At 37.2% G+C, this 21,280-nt stretch overlaps 1 protein-coding gene across 1 annotated transcript in view; it reads right to left on the bottom strand.

Annotated features, from left to right (window-relative positions):
* Positions 1–9,065: 9,065 nt before the first annotated feature.
* Positions 9,066–21,280, bottom strand: part of GTF2B (general transcription factor IIB) — a 32,149-nt gene continuing 19,934 nt past the window's right edge. Inside the window, exons 3-7 of the mRNA XM_008584997.1 lie at positions 16,377–16,510; positions 13,743–13,889; positions 13,482–13,611; positions 11,978–12,259; positions 9,066–9,572 (exon numbers count right to left, since the gene is read on the bottom strand). Coding sequence (XP_008583219.1) covers positions 9,439–9,572; positions 11,978–12,259; positions 13,482–13,611; positions 13,743–13,889; positions 16,377–16,510 — 827 coding nt within the window. The 3' untranslated portion in view covers positions 9,066–9,438. The remainder of the gene's footprint in view (positions 9,573–11,977; positions 12,260–13,481; positions 13,612–13,742; positions 13,890–16,376; positions 16,511–21,280) is intronic.

Here is a 21,280-nt window from a genome sequence, read left to right as displayed (position 1 = left end):
CCAGACTGATCCTCTAGGGCTGACATCCCAAGCCGCAGAGCAGGACTGGGCCAAGAAGGTGCTGTTCGTGACACAACCTGGCGGTTGCCTGGGGAATCTGGGAGCTGCCACTGCTTTTGCTACACAATATATGCAACAAAATGGATGCTTTGTGCCCTCCCCCACTTCTTCTTAAATTCAGGTGTCATGTGGGTACCTCCAGACTGATCCTCTAGGGCTGACATCCCAAGCCGCAGAGCAGGACTGGGCCAAGAAGGTGTTGTTCGTGACACAACCTGGCGGTTTCCTGGGGAATCTGGGAGCTGCCACTGCTTTTGCTACACAATATATGCAACAAAATGGATGCTTCGTGCCCTCCCCCACTCCTTCTTAAATTCAGGTGTCATGTGGGTACCTCTGATTGGTAAAGCACTTAATTTATACACAAAAATTCAGCTTCAGAGAAGTCTGGTACTTTCAATTTTTATTTTATTTTTGCTTTCTATCCTCTGCGGTTCAGGAAAGCATACTAGAAGGAGATTGCAATAGATGTTGAGCCATCCCATCCACACTATTTGCCATTAAGTATTAGTGATTACTATCATCTAGTTTAACTCCTTCATCTTACAAATGAGAGAATCAGGCTTGTAAAGATTTAGTGACTTTTCTAAGGCATATTGTTAGGATTTCTTCCCTCACTTCAATGTTTATTTCTGTAACATGCTGGTTCTCCACTGACCTACAAACTTCTCATTTGGGCTATAAATTTTCGTTCTGTTTCTCTTTGCAATGTTATCTGAAATAGCTACTCAGGGTTTAAATTTACATGTTGTAATAATTACACTGAATTCTACAGATTGAATTTAGAATCTGTAAATCATTCTGAAAGTTGCCTTTTGTCTAGCAGAATACCTGAGACTGGGTATTTTATGAAGAAAAGAGGTATATTTGCTTATGATTCTGGTGGTTGGAAAGTCCAAGACTGGGCAACTACATCTGGCGTGGGCCTCAGGCTGCTTCACTCATGGCACAAAACAGAAGGGGAGAGGATGCGTGCAAAGAGATCATGGCAAGAGAGGAAGCAAGAGACAGGAACCAAAGAAGCCAGACTCTTTTTAACAGCCCAATCTGGCGGGAATTAACTCATTCCTGGGAGAGCAAGAACTCACTCCCCTGTGCAGGGGACGTTAATCTATTCACGAGGCATCTGCCCCCATGACCCAAACACCTTTACCTAGGCCCCATCTCCCAACATTGCCACACTGGGATCAGATTGCAACGTGAGGGTTAAAACTGCATCCAAACCACAGCACCTTCGTTCCTTGTCCCTCTGCCCCAACTTTTTTTTTTTCCAGAATTCTAACCGTCTCTCCAGTTTTAAGCCACACACACACAAAAGAAAAGAATTTAAAGAAGTTATGTTTATTTCAGATCACTATTTCAGACAATACAAGGTGGACTTGTACCAAACTAGATCATTTTTATTCTTCTGAAATAGTTCCAGAGCCATCTTCAGAATAAGAGATGGAATTTCTTTTATTTATTTTCTATTTTTATTTATTTTTATTTTATTTTGGGGGGGAATTTCTCTTTTAAACTGAGATCTATTTCCTCTGTTCTAGAAACTTGCATAGAATAGGAAAAGAAATCTAGAAATTTTAGTGCTTTCCATTTGATCTATAAATTAATAAAATTTTAGTCATAAGTTTATACTCCAGTGTGGTTTCCTACATCAAAAAACAAATGAACCTTCTTTATTATACTCAGCCTAATTTCGAAGAGAAACTTCAGATTCATAGAACTTTCTTTATAGTTAAGTTTTATACTATCAAAAGTAGAATAAAAAATAATTGCTAGTTTGCCCAAAGGAAGAATTTTTACTGTTTTACCAGCATTTGAAATCAGGGTCTGATGTTTATTTATTCAAGAAATATTTACTGATCCCCAATTACTGGTCATTGAGCATTGCATGGGGTGCAGACAAGATAGGAAAGACAAGGTAACTGCCTCCAAAGAGCCTACAGTTCTTTGGGGGTACATGTAAATCACTTGGTAGTGACATTACAGTGTGATCAAGGCTCCTTTAGGAAAAGGGCAAGTTGCTTTGGCCTTCAAACAAGTATGTCATAAACCTGGGCTGGGCGTCAGTGAAGGCTTCCTGGAGGTCTTGGTTTTTAGATCGACGCTGGGATGGGAGTGAGCCATGTGAACAGGAGCAAGGGAGGCTGTGAGTGAGTGAGCAATGTTTGGGTTTGCCCACACATGAAAGAACATTGCAGATTTGAGGAAGTAAAACTTCACTGTAGCTGGAGTATACATGTAAACAGTAATGGAATAGTTGGGTAGAGCTTAAGAAAGAACAGGTCATGTCCCGCAGCCCTTGCAGGCACTGCTCAGGAGGGGTTATTTACTACAAGGATAGATCTAGGTTTTGCGGGGCATACAGGGTATATAATTTGGGGGGCCTTCTTTAAACTATGACTTTCATACTTTGACTTTGTACTTATGGTTGCAAAATTAGGTTCAAGGCATCACAAGGGGTGCTTGTGCAAATATACCTTAAGTTTCACTAGCTTCCTGATCAATTGCCTCTGCCTCAGAGCCACTAAAGCATCTTCAGCTGTGAGATGTGATTAGATTTACCACACGGAAATTGGATGGGAGGGTGCCAGCTGAAGGCAGGAGCACGAATAGGAGCTGCCCCAGCAATTGTGAGATGGTAGACGCCTAAACCAGAGTATGGCAGTTGGGAGACAGAAAGGGGGATTCATAAGCACTAGTTAGGTGGTAGAAACAAAGGACAGGGACTGACTACATGTGGCCCGTGAGGGGCCATAATCTGACCACACCACAGGAATGTCTCCCCACAGTGTGATTTCCACTAATCCTCCAAGGGCCTGTTCCAATTTTTTTTCACTTAAGAAGTCTTTTTTCCATTGTGTGGCTTGTTCTTTCCACACAAGCAGAATGTTTCCTCATGTGTGGCCGTGTACACACCCACATCTTACACTTGTCACAATGCTTCAGTGCAGGCCATGTCTTAGTCACCTTTGTGTCTTGTATCTCCAGAGTCTACAGAGGGGAGAATGAATGAATGGACTTCTTTGCTCTATACAAAGATATTTAGAATTACATAAAATATTAAGATGTTTAGATTAGCGGTTGAGATCCAGCCTAAGATCAGTTTTGCTATGAATTGCAGTTGGGCTCCAACATAAGAAAGGTGTCTCTCTGACAACCACCACAATAATCCTCCCTTATTTCAGTTTTGTCCTTTCCAATCAATGGAGAACTTCCACATACATGTGGACATTTGAAACTTACAAGCATTTTGAAAATCAGTACATGGAGTTAGCAAGAGGTCTGGGACTAGTCCTTATTTTGCTAACTAGTAATATGACCTTGGACAAGTCTCATCTCACTAGTGGAATGTGAACATTCTGATGTTCTCATCTGTAAAATCAAGGGGTTATACTAGATTATTTTCAACCTTCCTTTTCATAGAAGATCTTCAGTGTTACTCCAGCACATAACAGATAATCAGAGCAGAAGTAGGCTGGTGGCCCAATTTGTCACTCACTGGAGCTACTCCTGAGGTCTTCCGTAGAAACTCCAGGCCTACAGTGTGATGTACTAGATGACCCTTAAAATATCTTTTAGAGAGTTCATTGAATATCCACCATTTCCAGGATGCAGATATGGTATCTGCAGAAAATGCAATATGCAGAAAATGATGATAGAGTCAAAGTCACAGAGCTAAAAATGTGGCCTCAGGACCAAAATCTGAGCCCACATTGTGTACTGGAAAGCGGACCACCCTCCCACATTAGTAAAACAGTGAAAGAAGTTGATTGCATAGCAGATAATATTTGTAGGGTCAAATATTAGGAGGGATTTGAAAGTTCTGTGTCCATCATTTAATTTTCTGGTATCTCATAGAGCTAGAAGGAGGTCATTCCAGAGAAATCTCTGACATATCAGATCAACAAAATCTCTGCTTGAATACGTTCAGTGAAGTATTCAACATGATTGACATGTTCATCTGGGAACTCCATGTAACTTTTTCATCCTAGACTTGCCTTTGGAACAGTAAGAACAAACTAGCCTTTCTGACATCTCTAAGAGCAATAAACCCAATTATTTCGTGGTTTTAACTCTTTGTCACCTATATGATTTAAAGCAAAGTATACTTCAGTAGAATCTTAAATTCAACATAACATTACTTTTACTTCTGTCTAATCTTAAGTATTTTGCATAACAGCGATCTTCCTCCTTTCTCTAATGTTTCAAAACACCACATTTATTACATCAAATAATGGCAGCGCCAGTCATAGGCAGTTGCAGATCAGAGAAAGGGTGTGGGAATTGTTATGATACTCTGCAAAGGAAAAGAAAAGCTTTATATGGTCACTGTGATACTGTGGTTTAGTAAGAAATATATATTTGGTCTCTGAACACAGTTCGTAACATAGAGCTTCTAAAACCTTGTAATTTCCTGAGCAATAGAAGCATTATTTTATGTTTATGTTTGGTCTTTGACCCCAGTTCCTGACAGAGCTCCTAAGACCTTTGCTATTTCCTGGGTGATAGGAGCATCTTTTGTTCTAATGAGGTGACTCTAGGCAGGCTCTTGGATAGTCTCAGATTGCGGGCTGGTTGCCAGGGGAACCAATCATGTGATTAGAGGGTTGGAACTTTCAGTCCCCCCCAACCCCTGACCTCCAGGGAGGGGAGAGAGGCTGAAGGCTGAGTTGATACCAGTAGCCAATGATGTAATCAATCATGGATACATAATGAAGCCTCCATAAAGTTAAAAGGATGAGGTTCAGAGAGCTTCCAGACAGCTGAACACGGAGAGGCTTCTGGAAGGTGGTGTGGCCAGAGAGGAAACAGCAGCTCTGTACCTCTTCCCGCATAAATTGCCCTACACATGTCTTCATATGGCTGTTCATCTGTATCCTTGGTAATATCCTTTAAAATAAACCAATAAGTGTGTTTCCCTGAGTTCTGTGAACTGCAAATTAATGGAACCCAAGGAGGAGGCAGTAGGAGCCCCATGTACAGCTGGGTGAAGGTCCAGGGGACAACGTGCTGCTTGTGATTGGCTTCTGAAATGGTGGTGGAGGGCGGAGTAGTCTTGCGGGACTGCCTCTTAACCCGAGGGATCTGACGCTATCTCAAGAAGATAGTGCCAGAGCTGAACTGAATTAGAGGACACCCAGCTGGTGTCTGCCGGGGAACTGCTTGGTGTATGGGGAAATACCCCCACACATATGGTGTCAGAAATGTTGTTGAGTGGTGTGTGAGTACAGAGAAAACTTTTTTTTTTCTCTCAGAGTCACCTTTTCCCTCCTCTTTCACCAAGTGCAAGCTTGAACCTCCCAAAATGGCAGTTTAACCCCTTAGCCCCCACCCCTCAGCCAGAGGTTTTCCAGTGAGGGTTATGAATGGAAGTTCATGCTAGTGAAAGATGCTGGGGCCGCTACAACCTAGAGATCAGTTGAATGGTGCTCTCGCAGTGACTCCTTGCAATCTTGAGATCCTGAGTGTAAGTGTGTGTGTAAATATCTGGGAGGGGGAGAATGAGGAGGTGATTGGGGGTCAGGGAATCTTTCAATAGTTCCACAATTGGCAGATGAGATTAAAACTCCAGCAAGAGGAAAAGTCAGGGCCACTGACAATTGAAAATATTGACATGTAGCACAGAGGCCTCTTGGCTAGATTAAGACTGGATGGGTAATAGGTTGACCCCCTCAGCTGTTCATCTTGATAATTAAAGTAAATCTTGCACCTGTGATACAAAATTAGCTCAGGAACCAAAGACAACCATGGGTAAAGTACATTTGTTGCTTTGAACACAAAGCCTTACTATCAGGAAGCATCTGGTTTAAGAAGCATTTAGTTTGGTGGAACAGGCTAATGAAAAATTTCTAGCTATTAACTCCTTGTCATCTGGGCTGATTTAAAAATAATTTAAAAACTCACTCTCAAAAGCTATCCCCAAGAAGCCAGATACAAGTTTTGCATTTAAGTATTCTCTTTAGTAATTGAATGGAATTCTATTTGAACGGTACAACAAAAGTCAGTCCTGAAGCAACCGCCTGTGAAATATGATTCAACGATATGGTTTAGTGGAAAGAGCACTGGAATGAGTGATCAGGAGACCTCAATCCCATCTTTGCTATAAAGTGAATTTGGGCAGATATTTTAGTTTCTGGAGGCTTCTCTGGTGTACAAAATGGCGATTGGACAACAGCGCTGAAACTGATTCCATGAAACTTAGATCCATGAATCACATCCTTGAATTCATAGAATGGCAGAGATTGTTAGCAAAAGTGGCATCCAGTGAGTCTTTGTTTTAAACACCTAGATGAAAGGGGCCATATTAATGAAGAGTTCAACTGCTTAAAAATGCTAGCATGCACGGGACGGATCCACTTTATCTTCATAGAAATTGTCTTGCATAGCTCACCAATATGGCTAACTTGCTTGTAGGCCAAAAAAGAAGCTGGCTTCAAGTTCTACGTATGATCATCTCTCTCAGTCAGGTGAGTGTCCATCTACGCCTTGGATTTTTCACAGGTCAAGGGATAAGTAAGACTCGTTGAATCACTAGTTTAGAATGCATTGTTTTCAATGTGTCAGCTTCCTTTCACTTGTTAGTAATGGCTGACCATGATAATTTTTTGAAGTATTAGTAATAATTTTGCTATACTAAAGATTAAGTTGTTGTGAATGAACACTTCACATATCAAGTGGATTTTAGTAGAAAATCATACAACCATAGACTTCCATTTATATTTAAAAGATATAACAGTCTTGGGAGAAAAATAAATGGACAAATAAGGACCAGGTGCTGCTGAGGTGGAGAACGCTTGATGGGGACTGAGCCCCAAACAGAATTGTTGTGGATTTCCACTTCTCTGCCACAAACAGAAATGTCCCAGTAGTCAGGTTAAATGACTTTCCCAAAGGGTCTTTAATACTACTTCCAACTCCAATCACATCTATTCTTTTCAAGAACACCCAGACTCTGAGGCTACGGGTGAGATGAAAACAATAGGCCACACTGCCACGACTTAATCTGAGTAGACATTTCTCCTTATTTCTGTATCTGGAATTATGTTGATTTAACCATATGGGCATCTTATGGAGAGTTTAGAAAAACTAGCATTTTCAACTTCTTTAGTATCAAGAAATACCTACAAGAATATTAGCTACATTCTCATAAAAAGCAAACACTCTGCCTCCAGATGAACGTTTAAAATCAGTTCTCCTGCTCCAAGCTTTATAAACGTATTTAAAACAAAAAACAGACCAAATGTGCACATATGAGTGGCAGGGGCTACAGTTTTATTTTCCCTTTATGTTTATCTGCATTTTTCTAGTTACCCATTTTAATTTTTTGGATGCTGGTTGGTACAGGGATCAAACCCTTGACCTTGGTGTCATCAGCATCACACTCTAACCAACTGAGCTGACTGGCCAGCATAAACACATTTTTAACCAGAAAAATGAGAAGATTAAACAAGTCATATTACTATACCTGAATCAACTATATTTAAAAAAATAATGCACACCAAAACAGCTAAAAAGAAAAAAAAATACAAAAATAATATTTCTGGGTGACTTACGGAGTTCTCATTATACATTTTCCAAGTTTCTATGATATGTATGTATTGACTTTTTTTTTTTTCCTTTTTGTCTTTTTTCGTGACCGGTGACGGGATCGCAACCCTTGGTGTCGCGCCCGCACCGCACTCAACCAGTGAGTGGACCAGTCTCTACATGGGATCTGAACCCTTGGCGGGAGCGCCGCCGCACTCTACCGAGTGCGCCACCGGGCCGGCCCTGTATTGACTTTTGATAATTGCAAAAATAACTGTTTTAAGATCTAGTTGCAGGGCTGCAGCTTGCAGAGTCTTCACCAAGTGAGTTTTGTGCTCAGTCACTAGAACCTGGGAAGCCCTACTAGAGGGGCTCCACTGCTGCTCTTGGTCCATATGTGATGTGGGGATGTGAGGTGCTGTGGACCAAAGATGGAGGGAGAGACGGACTGAACCAAGATTCCTTCTTCCTAGGTCTCACTCTGGGTGGGATGGATTCTACCTGACTGGAGTGTAAATTTCATCACTAGACTTGCAATCCTATATTTAGATTATAATATTCTTGTGTTGATATCTCTGGTGTTCTCCCCAACACTAAGCAGTACTGTGTGAGTGTCCTACATTTCATTCAAGGGAGAAATAACATTTGCCTTCATTGTCCCAATACCCATCCCCTTCCATGGTCAGAAGAATGATAGCGAAGGTCTGAACTTCTGAAGGGGAAAGTCCCTCTGTGGACCAAGAGTCTGAACCTGCTCACCAGGCCACAACAGGAGATTACCCTCCTAATCTAGTGGTAACCTCCTTACAGATGTGGAAGAATCATGACACCTGTTTTTAGAGCGGTGCAGTTTACAGCGGCGATGTCTACCATGGGTTCACGTCTCCTGTACAAACTACCTAGCTGGTAAAAGAGCAAAATTTTGTCTTCTCTTACAATGCCTAGCAATTAAGAGACCCTAAATCAATGTTCCTCAAAGAGTGATATACAAAATACCTAACACATCACAATAACCTAGGGGTGCTGGTTAAAAAACCCCTGGATGCTTCCAGGGCCCAGTAATATCCATGTTCAGTACTCTTTATCCTGTGAGTATCGTAGTACATATAACAAAGAATAAAAAAGAATGATAGATATGCAGATTCTACAAAATGAAAAGTTAACACCTCAAAATTCATATCTGTTGATCTGCTCCTGCTCATTTATCAGCATCATCATTTCTGCTCAATAAGCTCAGTGAAAAAAACACATGTTTAAAGACTTTAATCTCTCTCAAGCTGGTGCCTTTCAAGGTCCAGCTCCTCACCTCTTGCTTTTTAATATATTAATAAATCTCACACACACATTCTTTCAAACTGAAGACTAGATATAAATAGGTTGCTGATGTTAAAAATGGTTTCTCAAAAGGTTTTGCTATTTCCATGACCTTATTTAAATAAAAAACCTAAATATATATAAAAAAAATGATGGAAAACAAGAACCTTTACCAGCTTTATTAGCTGCAATCAGATGCATTATTTGTAATTACTTATTATAAATTACAAGTAACACGTAATTATAACAAAAACTTTAGTTTTGAAAAATGTTTTATTCAAGAATTACATAATTTCAAATATCTTCCAAAATAGTTTCCTAGATTGCTACAAAAGAAAGTAAATTAAGAAATTTAAATCATTAAATATGTTTCACTAGTATATACATACAGAATGCCAAGCAATTAATATTTAGCCTTGGAATGCGTACCATGTCTTTTGTTTTTCCCCATTAAAGGCTCAACTCAGCACTTTGTCTGGGCTATATACAATAGGCAAAGTTCCGTGTTCATAAGTGTTTAACATTAGCCGTCTCAATTTATAGCTGTGGCAGTTTGTCCACTGGGGTATCAAATTTGAAGTCTGCAGGAAACAAATCTGGAGCTCGAGGATAGATTAGTCTGTAGGACTGTCTGATCGTAACATCAGCAACACCAGCAATATCTCCAATTTCTAAAACACAAATATCAAAATATTAAAGCATAACTTCCATCCTACCTCCTTTCTACTACCTGCATTCGAATTTGTGATATGTGATAGTGTAAAGTGCCAAAGTGAAAAACAAGACCAAAAATATTGGTTATTAAACATTGATAATGGAAATACACACCAAAAGGTAGAAACAAAAAGCTAACGTCAATAACAACAATAATAATAATGGTAGTAATACATATTACATTAAAGGTGTTAACCAGTTTAATATATGTAAAACATTTAAACAGTGTTCAGAGCATAACATTATGAATGATAATTATTATACTGGGCATCATATTTAGAACTCACTGCTCCTTTTTCTTTATAAATCTTTTTGAGGATCAAAGATGTCATCCATGAATACATTCTCTCTCTTTTTTTTTTTTTCCTTTTTGTCTTTTTTCGTGACCGGCAACGGGATTGCAACCCTCGGTGTTGCGCCCACACCTCGCTCAGCCAGTGAGCGGCCGGTCTGTATGTGGGATCCAAACCCTCGGCGGGAGCGCTGCTGCGCTCCCAAGCGGCGCACTGTAGCAGTGTGCCACTGGGCCGGCCCCCATGAATACATTCTTGCAAGGAAATTTACTTCATATTTCTGACTTTGAAAGATCTTTGCAACATCTCCCCTAGCTAACTTGTTATGAGGTCCTTGTGAAAAACATAATGGAATACTATAAATATTGTTCTACAACCTCTTTTCAACTTATATTAGAGATCAAACAGCTATACATTATAGCATATGCAAATGTTTTTCACTACTACAAACCATATTTAGCATGTATACTGATCTCACATGAGTATTTCTAGTCTATTATAGGATCCTAAGTGTAGACCTGCTTTTATCCTTTAAAGTCATTGAATGTCAGGGGCCAGCTTGTGGCTCACTTGGGAGAGTGTGTGACAGCACCAAGGCCACGGGTTCGGATCCCTATATAGGGATGGCCGGTTGCTCACTTGGAGAGTGTGGTGCCGACAACACCAAGTCAAGGGTTAAGATCCCCTTACTGGTCATCTTTAAAAAAAAAAAAAGTCACTGAATATCACTTTTTTTCCTTTTAAAGTCATTAAAAGAAATACCAAAGGACTGACACTACAATTTTGCTTAATTATTATAAATATTTTATTAAGCTGAATTTTTTAACATCCTTTAATACAAACTCATTTTTCCACCTTTTCAGTCAGTTCAAATCAGTGAGATTTTACTGATTTTCAGTGTGGATGCCTGCCGTCATTGTGTAATTAGCTAATTTTAAATTTCCTTATCTCGTGTTGTACTATATTATTCTAGAGATAAATACTGATAAATGCCAACTATCTGAATGTCAACTGTCTGCTAGGTAGGGAAGAAAACGACCTTGTATTTCAAGAAAACCCTCCATATAAAGCATAAGCAGCAGAAAGCACCAAAATAAATACTTTTGTGTTGTTGATTAGAATAAACTTTACAACTAGGAATGAAAGTAAGGACAATTTGCTTAGCTATAACTTCCCAGTTGTACCAAAAGACTAAAGATTTCCATAAAAAATATGAGTGGAGGCCAAAGGAAACGGGTAATAGCGTATTTACGTAACTAATGGTTGGTTTCCTCTCTCCAATCATTCCTCTGTATCATTTATTACTTTTATCGACATATAGCCTAAACTGAGGTGAAAAGCTGTTCTGGACAGGGTATTACAAAGTTACTGAAGCCAGTAAATACATTCAATTTTAAATTTAGAATTGACTCCTCCCTTCTCTTTATAAATCTTTTGGAGGATCACAGAAGTAATTCTTGAATATATGCTCATAAAGAAATTTACTTAGTGCTCCTGTTTCAAAGTTTTACTACAACACTAAATTTAAAAATGGCTTTAAAACGCTGAACTACTTATGTCTACTTATTTCAGAATTTTCATTGAGAAACTGAATTCTGTACAAAAAGAGAAAAAACAAAAACAAAAAAAACAGGCTTCACAGAATGTTAAAGGTTTGATGGTCAACATCTATGTACAGTGTGTCTATCTATAGGGTACCATGCTAAGCAGTGCGAAACAAACCAGGTCCCCTACCCCTCAAGATTCAAAAAAGGTACGTTTGGGGGACAAAAGACTATTCAAAATGATCAGGAATACTTAGGAGAAAAAAATAACATCTGAAAATGAAAAATGTACAAACTAAAATTAAATAATTCAAATAGAAAAAAAGTAAGCTTATAACACAGGGTTATGCCTCCAAATGTTTTTATTTATGATCACTTTAAAAGCAAAATAGTACATTTTCTTAAGTTTTGGTGCTGAGGAGCTACCTCTTAAGTATGAGTCTGGATATTTACCTGGTTCACACTTAAAATGGAAAAACAATCACACACTATAGCCTTCACGATTGCTTTACCACTCTTCCCTACCTTTTTGGGTCCTCTTCTCAGCTGATGCTTGTGAGGCCATGTAAATAGCTGCTGCTGCCACAGAGATGGGGCTCCGCCCAGGGACCAAGTCCAATTCCACAGCTTTACGGGCTATGTGTGTAGCTGCCATCTGCACTTGTTTAGGAAGACAAAGGTTGGAACAGAACCTGGACATGAAGTCCCCAGTTGTAATCAAATCCACACTGGTTTCTAAAGCTTTCAAGATAAGTTTGAAACATCGACCAATTTCTTTCTTAGAAATTCGTGATACAGCACATATTTCTAAAAGAAAAGAAATTAAATAATCAATATAAGTCATATAAATCCTTTAAAAATCTATCATTTCTATCATAAAAATAATAAATTATCATTGCAAAAAATTCAATTATGCTATAAAGATGAAACCCTAACCCTTTCAGTGATACCTCATGTGGAGCTAATTTAAAATTTCTCAGTTAACTTTAATGTTCATCATGCTTTAAAGTTAAATTTAGGTCTTAATTTTTCAAAATATTAACTTCTCTGAAGTTTCAATTTCACGTAAATAAGTTTCTTCAACGAATCAAAAAACTTCTTTGATATTTATATATTAATCTGTTGTAAGAAATGTATCAAGGAGATGAAAGAAAATACTCAAGCTAAAGAATGCCTCTTAAGCTGCACAATGTCACATGTCCATGCAATACCTGCAAGTATAGGCTACAGCTAAATCAGATAAAATATTTGACCCTGTTATTCTAAATATTCAACCACCAAACACTTTCAGAAAAAGTGCCTGTTTTAGTTGTAATAATAATAAAAAAGATAATGATGATAAAGGCTGTTGCCTCTTCAACATAAAAAAAATGTAAAAAAATATATATTCATTGGATAAATAAATGGTAACTATAGACTTCAGCTACTCTGAGCTTTGGCAGTGAAAGTGGCAACAGTGTGAACAGGTTGTCATGTATTTATGGGTAACTGCAAACTGGATGAAAAATACCAGTTCTCTCAAAGCCTCTAACTCAAGCGTTAAAGTGCAAACACTACACCTCAAGAGAAAAAACTTTCACTGATACTTTCTAAGTCTTGACTCCCAAACCTGTAGAGACCTGTGGTAGGAGTAGAAACTTGTAGAGACCTATGCTAGGAAGTTTTCATGTATCAAGTGTACAGACTTACTATAAAAGGCCTACTCTGGCTTATGATGCCAGGCCTCAAGGCCCACAAAATACAGTCAATCAAAAGATTTTACCAGCCAAAACTGCATGGGCTTACATGGACTAAAATGACTCTGCATAAAAAAACAGCTTGAAAAGAACATGATCAATGAGCTCACAGTACGAATTTGTTGTCAAGGAACAAAATTAAGTAGACACTGGCAAATGATGCTCAAGTGAATTACTCTATGTAACAACAAAGATATAAATTAGCTTCTAAATGTCAAAGCTGGTTGACTTTGGTCTGTTATTTTACTATGATGTAGATAATAATATTTTTATCTATGCAACTGAAAACTTACCTTTAAATGTCCTAGGAACTCCTTCTTGTCTACAGGCAATATAGAGACAAGCAGAAGCTATGGCATCATTAGCTCTTCCCTTCAGGCTCTTCTGTTCATATACTTGTTTGAATAAATTATTTGTTCGATCCTTCAAAGCAGAGAAACTAAGTTTAATTAACTGTAGGCCATTTAATTAGCTGCAATATCAAAGTTTCATGTGTTCATTAAATTATGCTAAGACATGCCACAATGGCTTAAAGGAGGTAGAAAAAAACTTACAACTATATTTCGAGGGAGGTTGATTCTGTCTGCCATGGTAGTGATTTCCTTGAATGCATTCATCATTGCCCGATCAGAACTACTCATTGTTCTTCGATTTTGGTACTTAGAATTGCCAAATTCATCAAAACTTGCGGCCCCTGTACCCTATAAAACAAAGTTTTACAACAGCAAAAAAAATTTTGGAAAACTTTAATAAATGAACAATTTCTATGAAAATATAATTTATTATAAGATCTGACTCCACGTGCCCAAGAAATTTGCACTGTGCATCCTATCTATTCCTCAAGCAGAAAAAGCACCACATTAAGATGTTTTAAAAGGCTTTTTATCCAACACTTAAGGTATAAAAGTGTACTTCCAAAAGTTCATGGAAAATAGAATGGAAAGGTAATATGAATCTTTCCATGAACCTGTAGAAGTACCCTTGTATAATTCTATACAACTGTTTGAGAACAGAAAATGGAAAACCTTAAAAATATATAAAGTAAATATAAAAATAACAAAATCTGACAAAACTGAATAGAAAAAGAAACTCCAATTTCATTTATAAGTATTATATAAAATATCAAATATTAGAAAACAGAATCTAAGAACATATTAAAAGATAGTATATCATGACTGAGTGGAGACTGTTCCATAAGTGCAAGATATTTATTATTAGAGAATCTAATATAAAACATATTGACAGATCTAAAGAGAAAAATCATATAATCGTCTCCAAAGGTGCTAAAAAGGCAAACGACCAAAACTGAAAATTCATTTTTGATAAAAACTCATAGAACACTACAGATGGGTACGTCTTCACATTAGAAAATCAATCTCCCACGGGCCCAAAGCCAGCACTGATCAATGAAGCAATATTAGCAACAGTACCACTAAAGTCAGAAGCAAGATGAAGGCATCTTCTACAATTATAATTTTGTAACACTGTACTAGAAAAACTAGCCAATATTATTAAGAGAAAAAGCAGAAGTACAGAATTGGAAAGGTGATAAACTTTTGCAGATAGTATCTTTGTATACTTAGAATACTCACGAGAATCACTAAAAAACTGCTACCGTTATAAACAGAAATCAATAATCTTCATACATACAATAAATTAGAAGATGACAACAGAAAATATTCCAATTACAAAAGCAACAACAAAAAAACATCCAGGAGTAAACTTAAGAAGCTGCAAGATGTTCATGAAGAAAACTTTAAAACATCTCTCAAAGGACACCTAAGACCTAAGAAAATGAAAAGGCATACCATGCTTTTGGATAAGATTTATTATGAAGAATTCAGTTTCCCCTATATCAATTTGCCAATAAATATAACCAAACTTTCAGTGGAAATAACTAGTTTATTTAAAGAAAAAAAAAAAAAAAACCCACAAAAACCGAAAAGTAAACAAAGTGGTCCTAACCTTTAAACAGAAAAGACTAGTGAAGAAGATGGTGAAAAGAAAGACCACTGAGGGAGGACTAGTTCTGCAGCATGTTAAAACAGGGTGATACTGGAATTTAACTAGACCAGGATAGGAAAAGACAGAAAGTCCAGAAATATTCCTAAACACATACAGAAATTTAGAATATGATAAATGCAGCATCTTAAAAAATTTTTCTTTTTGCCACATAAGCATAAACAACTTTCAAAGGATACAGGAGAAATTAATAATAGTGGTTACCTGTTTCTGGCAGAGAAGGGGTGTTGCAGTGGGAACTGAGAGTTTGGGAGTATAAGGTGAGGAAAATTTACTGAATTGTATTTATGCTTTTATTTTTGAGTCATGTATTTCCTACTGAAAAAATTAAACATTAAAAAAAAAGTCACAGTGTCAATTAGTTGGACTCTTACATTTTAAAATGTCTGTAGTATACTTTTTTTCTCTAGCCTGTCAGGCTAAAGCAAATGCTAACCTACTTACGGAAATATCTAAATATAATCCTATAAACTTTTTAACCTAGCCTACGCCAAGTTTTTAAAATCTGACATGTAATTTATTACAGCTCCCCACAAAATAACCTGTTTTTTCATGATACTTTCTTAGAAATAGACTATGCAGTAGTATAAATTAAGTCCTAAAACAGCATACAAGTCCTTGATTTGTCCTTTGGAATATTGTCAAAACTAGTCCAATTCAGATAACAGAGCAAAAAGAGCCAGGTTGCCAGGAAAATTATTCTACTGCCTTAGGTAACAGTAGCTATCGTTTACTGAGCACATACTACATGCCACATATAGCACTGCACATACTTTATATATATATATTCCCATGAAACCCTCAACATCTCTATGAGGTACTATTATTCTAATTTTACAGATGAGGAATGTGAAGCTTAAGTAAGTCATAAATTTACCAATATTAGAAAATAGGCTTCACCGAGCTTCCATTTATCTTAGCAAAATGTGCTTTATGGAAAAAAGGGCCTGAGATACAAAGATTCTAATTTTGATTTGATGGTCTCCCCTTTAAGAAGGAAGAAATGCGTTAAGCAAGCCATCATTCACAGTGGTATTACTGGCAAATCTTACTGACAGGCCAAAATTTCCCACTGGGGCAATGACTGATACTTTTGCAAAGTTCCCAAACTCCCAGGTTTTTGGGTCACTGTAAACTTGGTATTTCCTACTGAATGAACTTATTACCTTGCCAATCATGGTAGATAAATCTCCATCACTCAGCAGAGGATTCTGAGAATCTCCAACTCGAGATGGATCTTTTGTTGCTTTGTCATTGCTGAAAGTTCTCCATTCAGACCCCACATCAATAACCCGGTCACCTAAGAATATAAGCACACATCATTGTCTTGTCAAGATAGGGTTTATTTAACAACACTGTCTAATGCCCAACTCAGCTCACTTATTCCCAGGAAATCTCAACATGGACATCATGGCCCCAGCTTAACCATCATGTCTCAGATATCTGCTCTGAAGTAGTCCTTTAACTATTGCGCCAGTCCAATAATAACACTCTCTAAATATTATGCTATGATTAGTCATATTCCAACTCATGGAAGAAAAAAGAATTAGTCAAAAATAGCAAAAGAAAATTATTCATATGTGATGCAAAGATAAAGCAATATAATAATTCGGAACCAAATTTCACCTAAAACTTGCAACATTTCGTAGAGAATAAAGCCAGAAAACACTGATCAGAATAGTATTAATGCACATAATTTAATATTATAAAACACTAAGTTTTCATGGGAAATGCTTCACAAAAAATTAGCCTAAATTTGTGTTTCAAATTAATTTGAAGAAAAGTACTTTTGGCCAAACAATTTATACAGAATAAACCTTCAGCCTTGAATCAGTGGCAAGAAAGCCAGGTACTCAAACTTTACTTTTTAAATGAAGAGGCAGTAGCAAAATATGTCATATCAAAAAACTAGACATAAGTAAATCTGATTGATTACTTCTTTGGGGAAAAAGCTCAATGTCTGGCAATATCTCCAGAGTAGACAAGAATTAACACTAAACATTTATACAGTCTAGTCACTGTGCCCTTTGCAAATGCTCTTATTTAACATTCAAATCCTTACAGAGGTAGGTACCACTTTTATTTCCACTTTATAAATAAGATTAACTGGCTTAAGATAACACAGCTAGAACTAAAATGCACATCAAATTTCAGAATCCACTCTATACTGCTTTTTCAATGAAGTGTGATAAAGTTGAAAATAAGAACCAGGCCATTTTCATCTTTGTGTATATGTAACAAGCAGAAGGGAGAAAGAAATGATAAAAATCAGTTACTGCAGCAATTAAAAGTAGTTATGGTACTGACGGTCAATAATAAAATGGTTAAGAGGGTAGACTCTATGATTTGCTGCTTAGCCTTGGGCAAATTACTTCATTTCTATGCCTTCGCTTCCTCAGCTTTAAACTTCTCCAATAACCTCATATTTAAAATATTCTAAAAATTAAATGAGCTAAAACACATATACTGTGCATGTAAAGTGCTAACAGAGAATAACAAATGCTGGTGAAGATGCAGAGAAAGGGGAACTGTCCTACAATGTTGGTGGGACTGTAAATTATTGTAGCCATTACAGAAAACAGTATGGAGGTTCCTCAAACAACTACAGATAGAACTGCCATATGATCCAGCAATCCCACTGCTGGGTATATTTCCATCTCAAAGTAATGAAAATCATCCTATCGAAGGGATACCTGCACTCCCATGTTTATCACAGCTCTATTTAAGAGTTGGAACCAACCTAAGTGTCCATCGATGGATGACTGGATAAAGAAAATGTGGTATACATACACAGTGGAATACTATTCTCCCATAAAAAAGAATGAAATTCTGCCATTCACAGTAAGATGGATGAACTTAAAGAAAATTACATTAAGTGAAATTAGTCTGGTACAAAAAGAAAAATACCACATCTTCACTCATAAGTGGGAGCTAAAAAAAAAAAAAGCAAGTAAATAAATAAAAGAAAGGCAGACACAACAATCACAATAATTCACTAAACTTTCTAATACAGAACAGAACTGAGGCAAACAGAGGCAGGAAAGGGGTAGGGGCAGAGGAGGGGGTAATAGTGAGAAATTGGAAAAGGGCCACAAAAAATGATACAATGTGTAAGGGTGAATACAGGAACTATGTTGACTTGAGCATCACTTATTGCACACAGGTACTGATACTCAACGTTGTACCCCATTGTTATGTACAATCAATTATGTTTCAGTAAAAAATAAAAATTAAAAAGTAGTTCTCAGTAAGTGCTCAATATCAGCTATTTTTTGCTATGAAAATGAAAAAGATGGCAGATATTCTGAAAGTTTCTCTGTTTTTGGTGGGAGTGATAAGGAGAGGCATCAATTTTAAAACATGAATCTCCATATCAGACTTTAAAAGTATTCAAGTGCTCTACTGCAAGTATCTGATCAATAAGACAGCAAAGGAAGACAAAGGGAAAAGAAGGGAAGGAACTCAATGTAGACCATGCTAAATCTTTTAAACTATTTTATATACAGTACATTAATTAAAATGCTTATAAACAGCCAGAATAGTGACCATAATCTAATCTTAGTGATATATTTAAGAAATCAGATAAATGCACAACAGAATGATTCATTACTAAAGGCTTTAGAAAAATTTGTTTTTCTTTGAGCCATCAAATCACAAGGGAATAACCAGATCATCACCTGGACTATCATGTGTTCATGTCACAATGGGACTGAGATGAGAGGTAGGGGTCCCCATCTACCATCCATGTATGCAAGGAGAACAGCCAGGGAAAGAAGCAGCAGGGAGATCACTTATAAGGCAATTTCAGTATATCAGATTGAGCAAGTACCCAAAACAAGGAGAAAAAGATTAAATGAATGGAACTGTGATGGATTTCTCTGCTTCTTCCTCATAATAATAAAAATCACTAAATTCAGGAAGCAATTCTAATGATATAAATTACATTTTAAAAATTTACCTAAGTTTCATAAAATCTGTCATTGTACACTGAAGCCTTACTACAATATTAATCAACAAGCTCATGTCTCAAAGAGATAAGGCCAAAGAGATTCTTTTTCCTTCCTTTTAAAAAAAGAATACTTGCTTATTAAAAATATTAATATAGAAGCAAAAAGAAAAAAAAATTTACCTATATTTACAATATCCAAAGACAGCTACTGTAAATATTACAGTATATACTCTTTCTGCATTTTTCTATGCATGTTCATAAATATTTTTATATTTTTTCTAAAATCAAAATGAAATCATATTGTGCCTGTTTCATGACAAGCTCTTTTCACTAAATTTATATTAGACAAAATTTAGCTCCTTTAATAGCATCCACCAATTAAAGCGTACAACAGCGCTCTCATGCACTTATGTTTTCAAAGGGGGAAAAGTAAATCTAACTTTCCTATTTAGCAAAATAAAAACAGAAACACGCACAAAACAAAAATTACTGTGGCCTTCCTTCAAACCTGGAGATAGTTACTAAATTATAAATTTAAAAAGAATCATCATCAACTTGTAATATTTTCAATGAACACAACAAATAAAATGTACTAAGAGAACAGTGCGAATGAAAAGGTGGGTAGGTATGCCCACATCTTTTGAGTCTCTCTAGAAATGTAACAATACAGCATTAGTTAGCCATTTCATAGCATGCTTCATTTAATAGCATTTTCCTTTTGGCCCAAAATAGCTTACCATGAATTTCTTTTACTGTTTTCTTTATACTGCCTTAAAAAAGAGAAGACGGATTTAAACAAAACAAAACAAAAAAAAATGGCCAAGTATAGTATAAATAGAAAACCCAGCACTGGGTAGTGATGTAATTTTTCCACATACGTGGGAATGATCTAAATGACTCATTCAAGAATCTGTGGTTTGTGCTAAGAACCATTCCCTCTTTTTATATTTAACTGCTCAAAACAGCATTTATAAGGAATAGAATTTCCAAAATAACTCAAATAGCACACTATGAAACTACAACTAGACCAGCAGATTAAGTGCATGAAGAACGAGAAATTGGGCAGGTCTGTTATGTAAAGAATTTTTATCTGAAGAAAATCTAAATGAGGTAGGATTTTAAAAGTTGTTCTGGAAGGAAAATGCAATAAAGAATCTTCTCAAGGGATAAGTGGTACAAGGCAGGGTATAATGTTTGGGCATAGTCAACCTTTGACAAGGAAGAAACCTGCTTACAATCAACCTTTCAAAAGAAAGAAGCCAGGGCCGGCCCGGTGGCGCACTGCTTATAAAGAATTTTTATCTGAAGAAAATCTAAATGAGGTAGGATTTTAAAAGTTGTTCTGGAAGGAAAATGCAATAAAGAATCTTCTCAAGGGATAAGTGGTACAAGGCAGGGTATAATGTTTGGGCATAGTCAACCTTTGACAAGGAAGAAACCTGCTTACAATCAACCTTTCAAAAGAAAGAAGCCAGGGCCGGCACGGTGGCGCACTGCTTAAGTGCGCCGCTTGGGAACCGCGGCGGTGCTCCCGCCGAGGGTTTGGATCCCACATACAGACCGGTTCCCGCTCACTGGCTGAGCGAGGCGCGGGAGCGACACCGAGGGCTGCGATCCCGCTGCCGGTCCGGTCCGGGGGCGACACTGAGGGTTGCGATCGGTTGCCGGACACGGAAAAAGAAAAAAAAAAAAAAAGAAAGAAGCCTGCCAACTAGCAAACACACACAAAACCTCACGTATCCTTAAATGTTCTAGAAACAGAGAAACATGCCAACTTTTACTAATTCCCTTCTCAACCACACACAGATTTTTGTATAAGTAACACCAGACAGAAAGTACATATGTGAATGGTTACAGCACAGTCTCGTGACACCAAGGTCATGGGTTCAGATCCCCATACCGGACAGCCACACACACACACACACACACACACACACAAAGGCAATGAAGAGTAAGTATATATATGAAGATTTCTAATAGCCGAAATAATAGCACTACTATAACTACTTCAAAAAGTCCATGGAAAAAAATGGAATAGAAAAATAATACAAATCTTCCCATGAACGTTTGGAAGACCCATCTCTCTCTCTCTCTCTCTCTCTCTCTCTCTCTCTCTCTCTA

Source organism: Galeopterus variegatus, unplaced genomic scaffold (genome assembly GCF_000696425.1).
Source record: "Galeopterus variegatus unplaced genomic scaffold, G_variegatus-3.0.2 Scaffold3418, whole genome shotgun sequence".
NCBI classification, from domain to species: Eukaryota; Metazoa; Chordata; class Mammalia; order Dermoptera; family Cynocephalidae; genus Galeopterus; species Galeopterus variegatus.
This window is presented reverse-complemented; position numbering and strand designations above follow the sequence as displayed.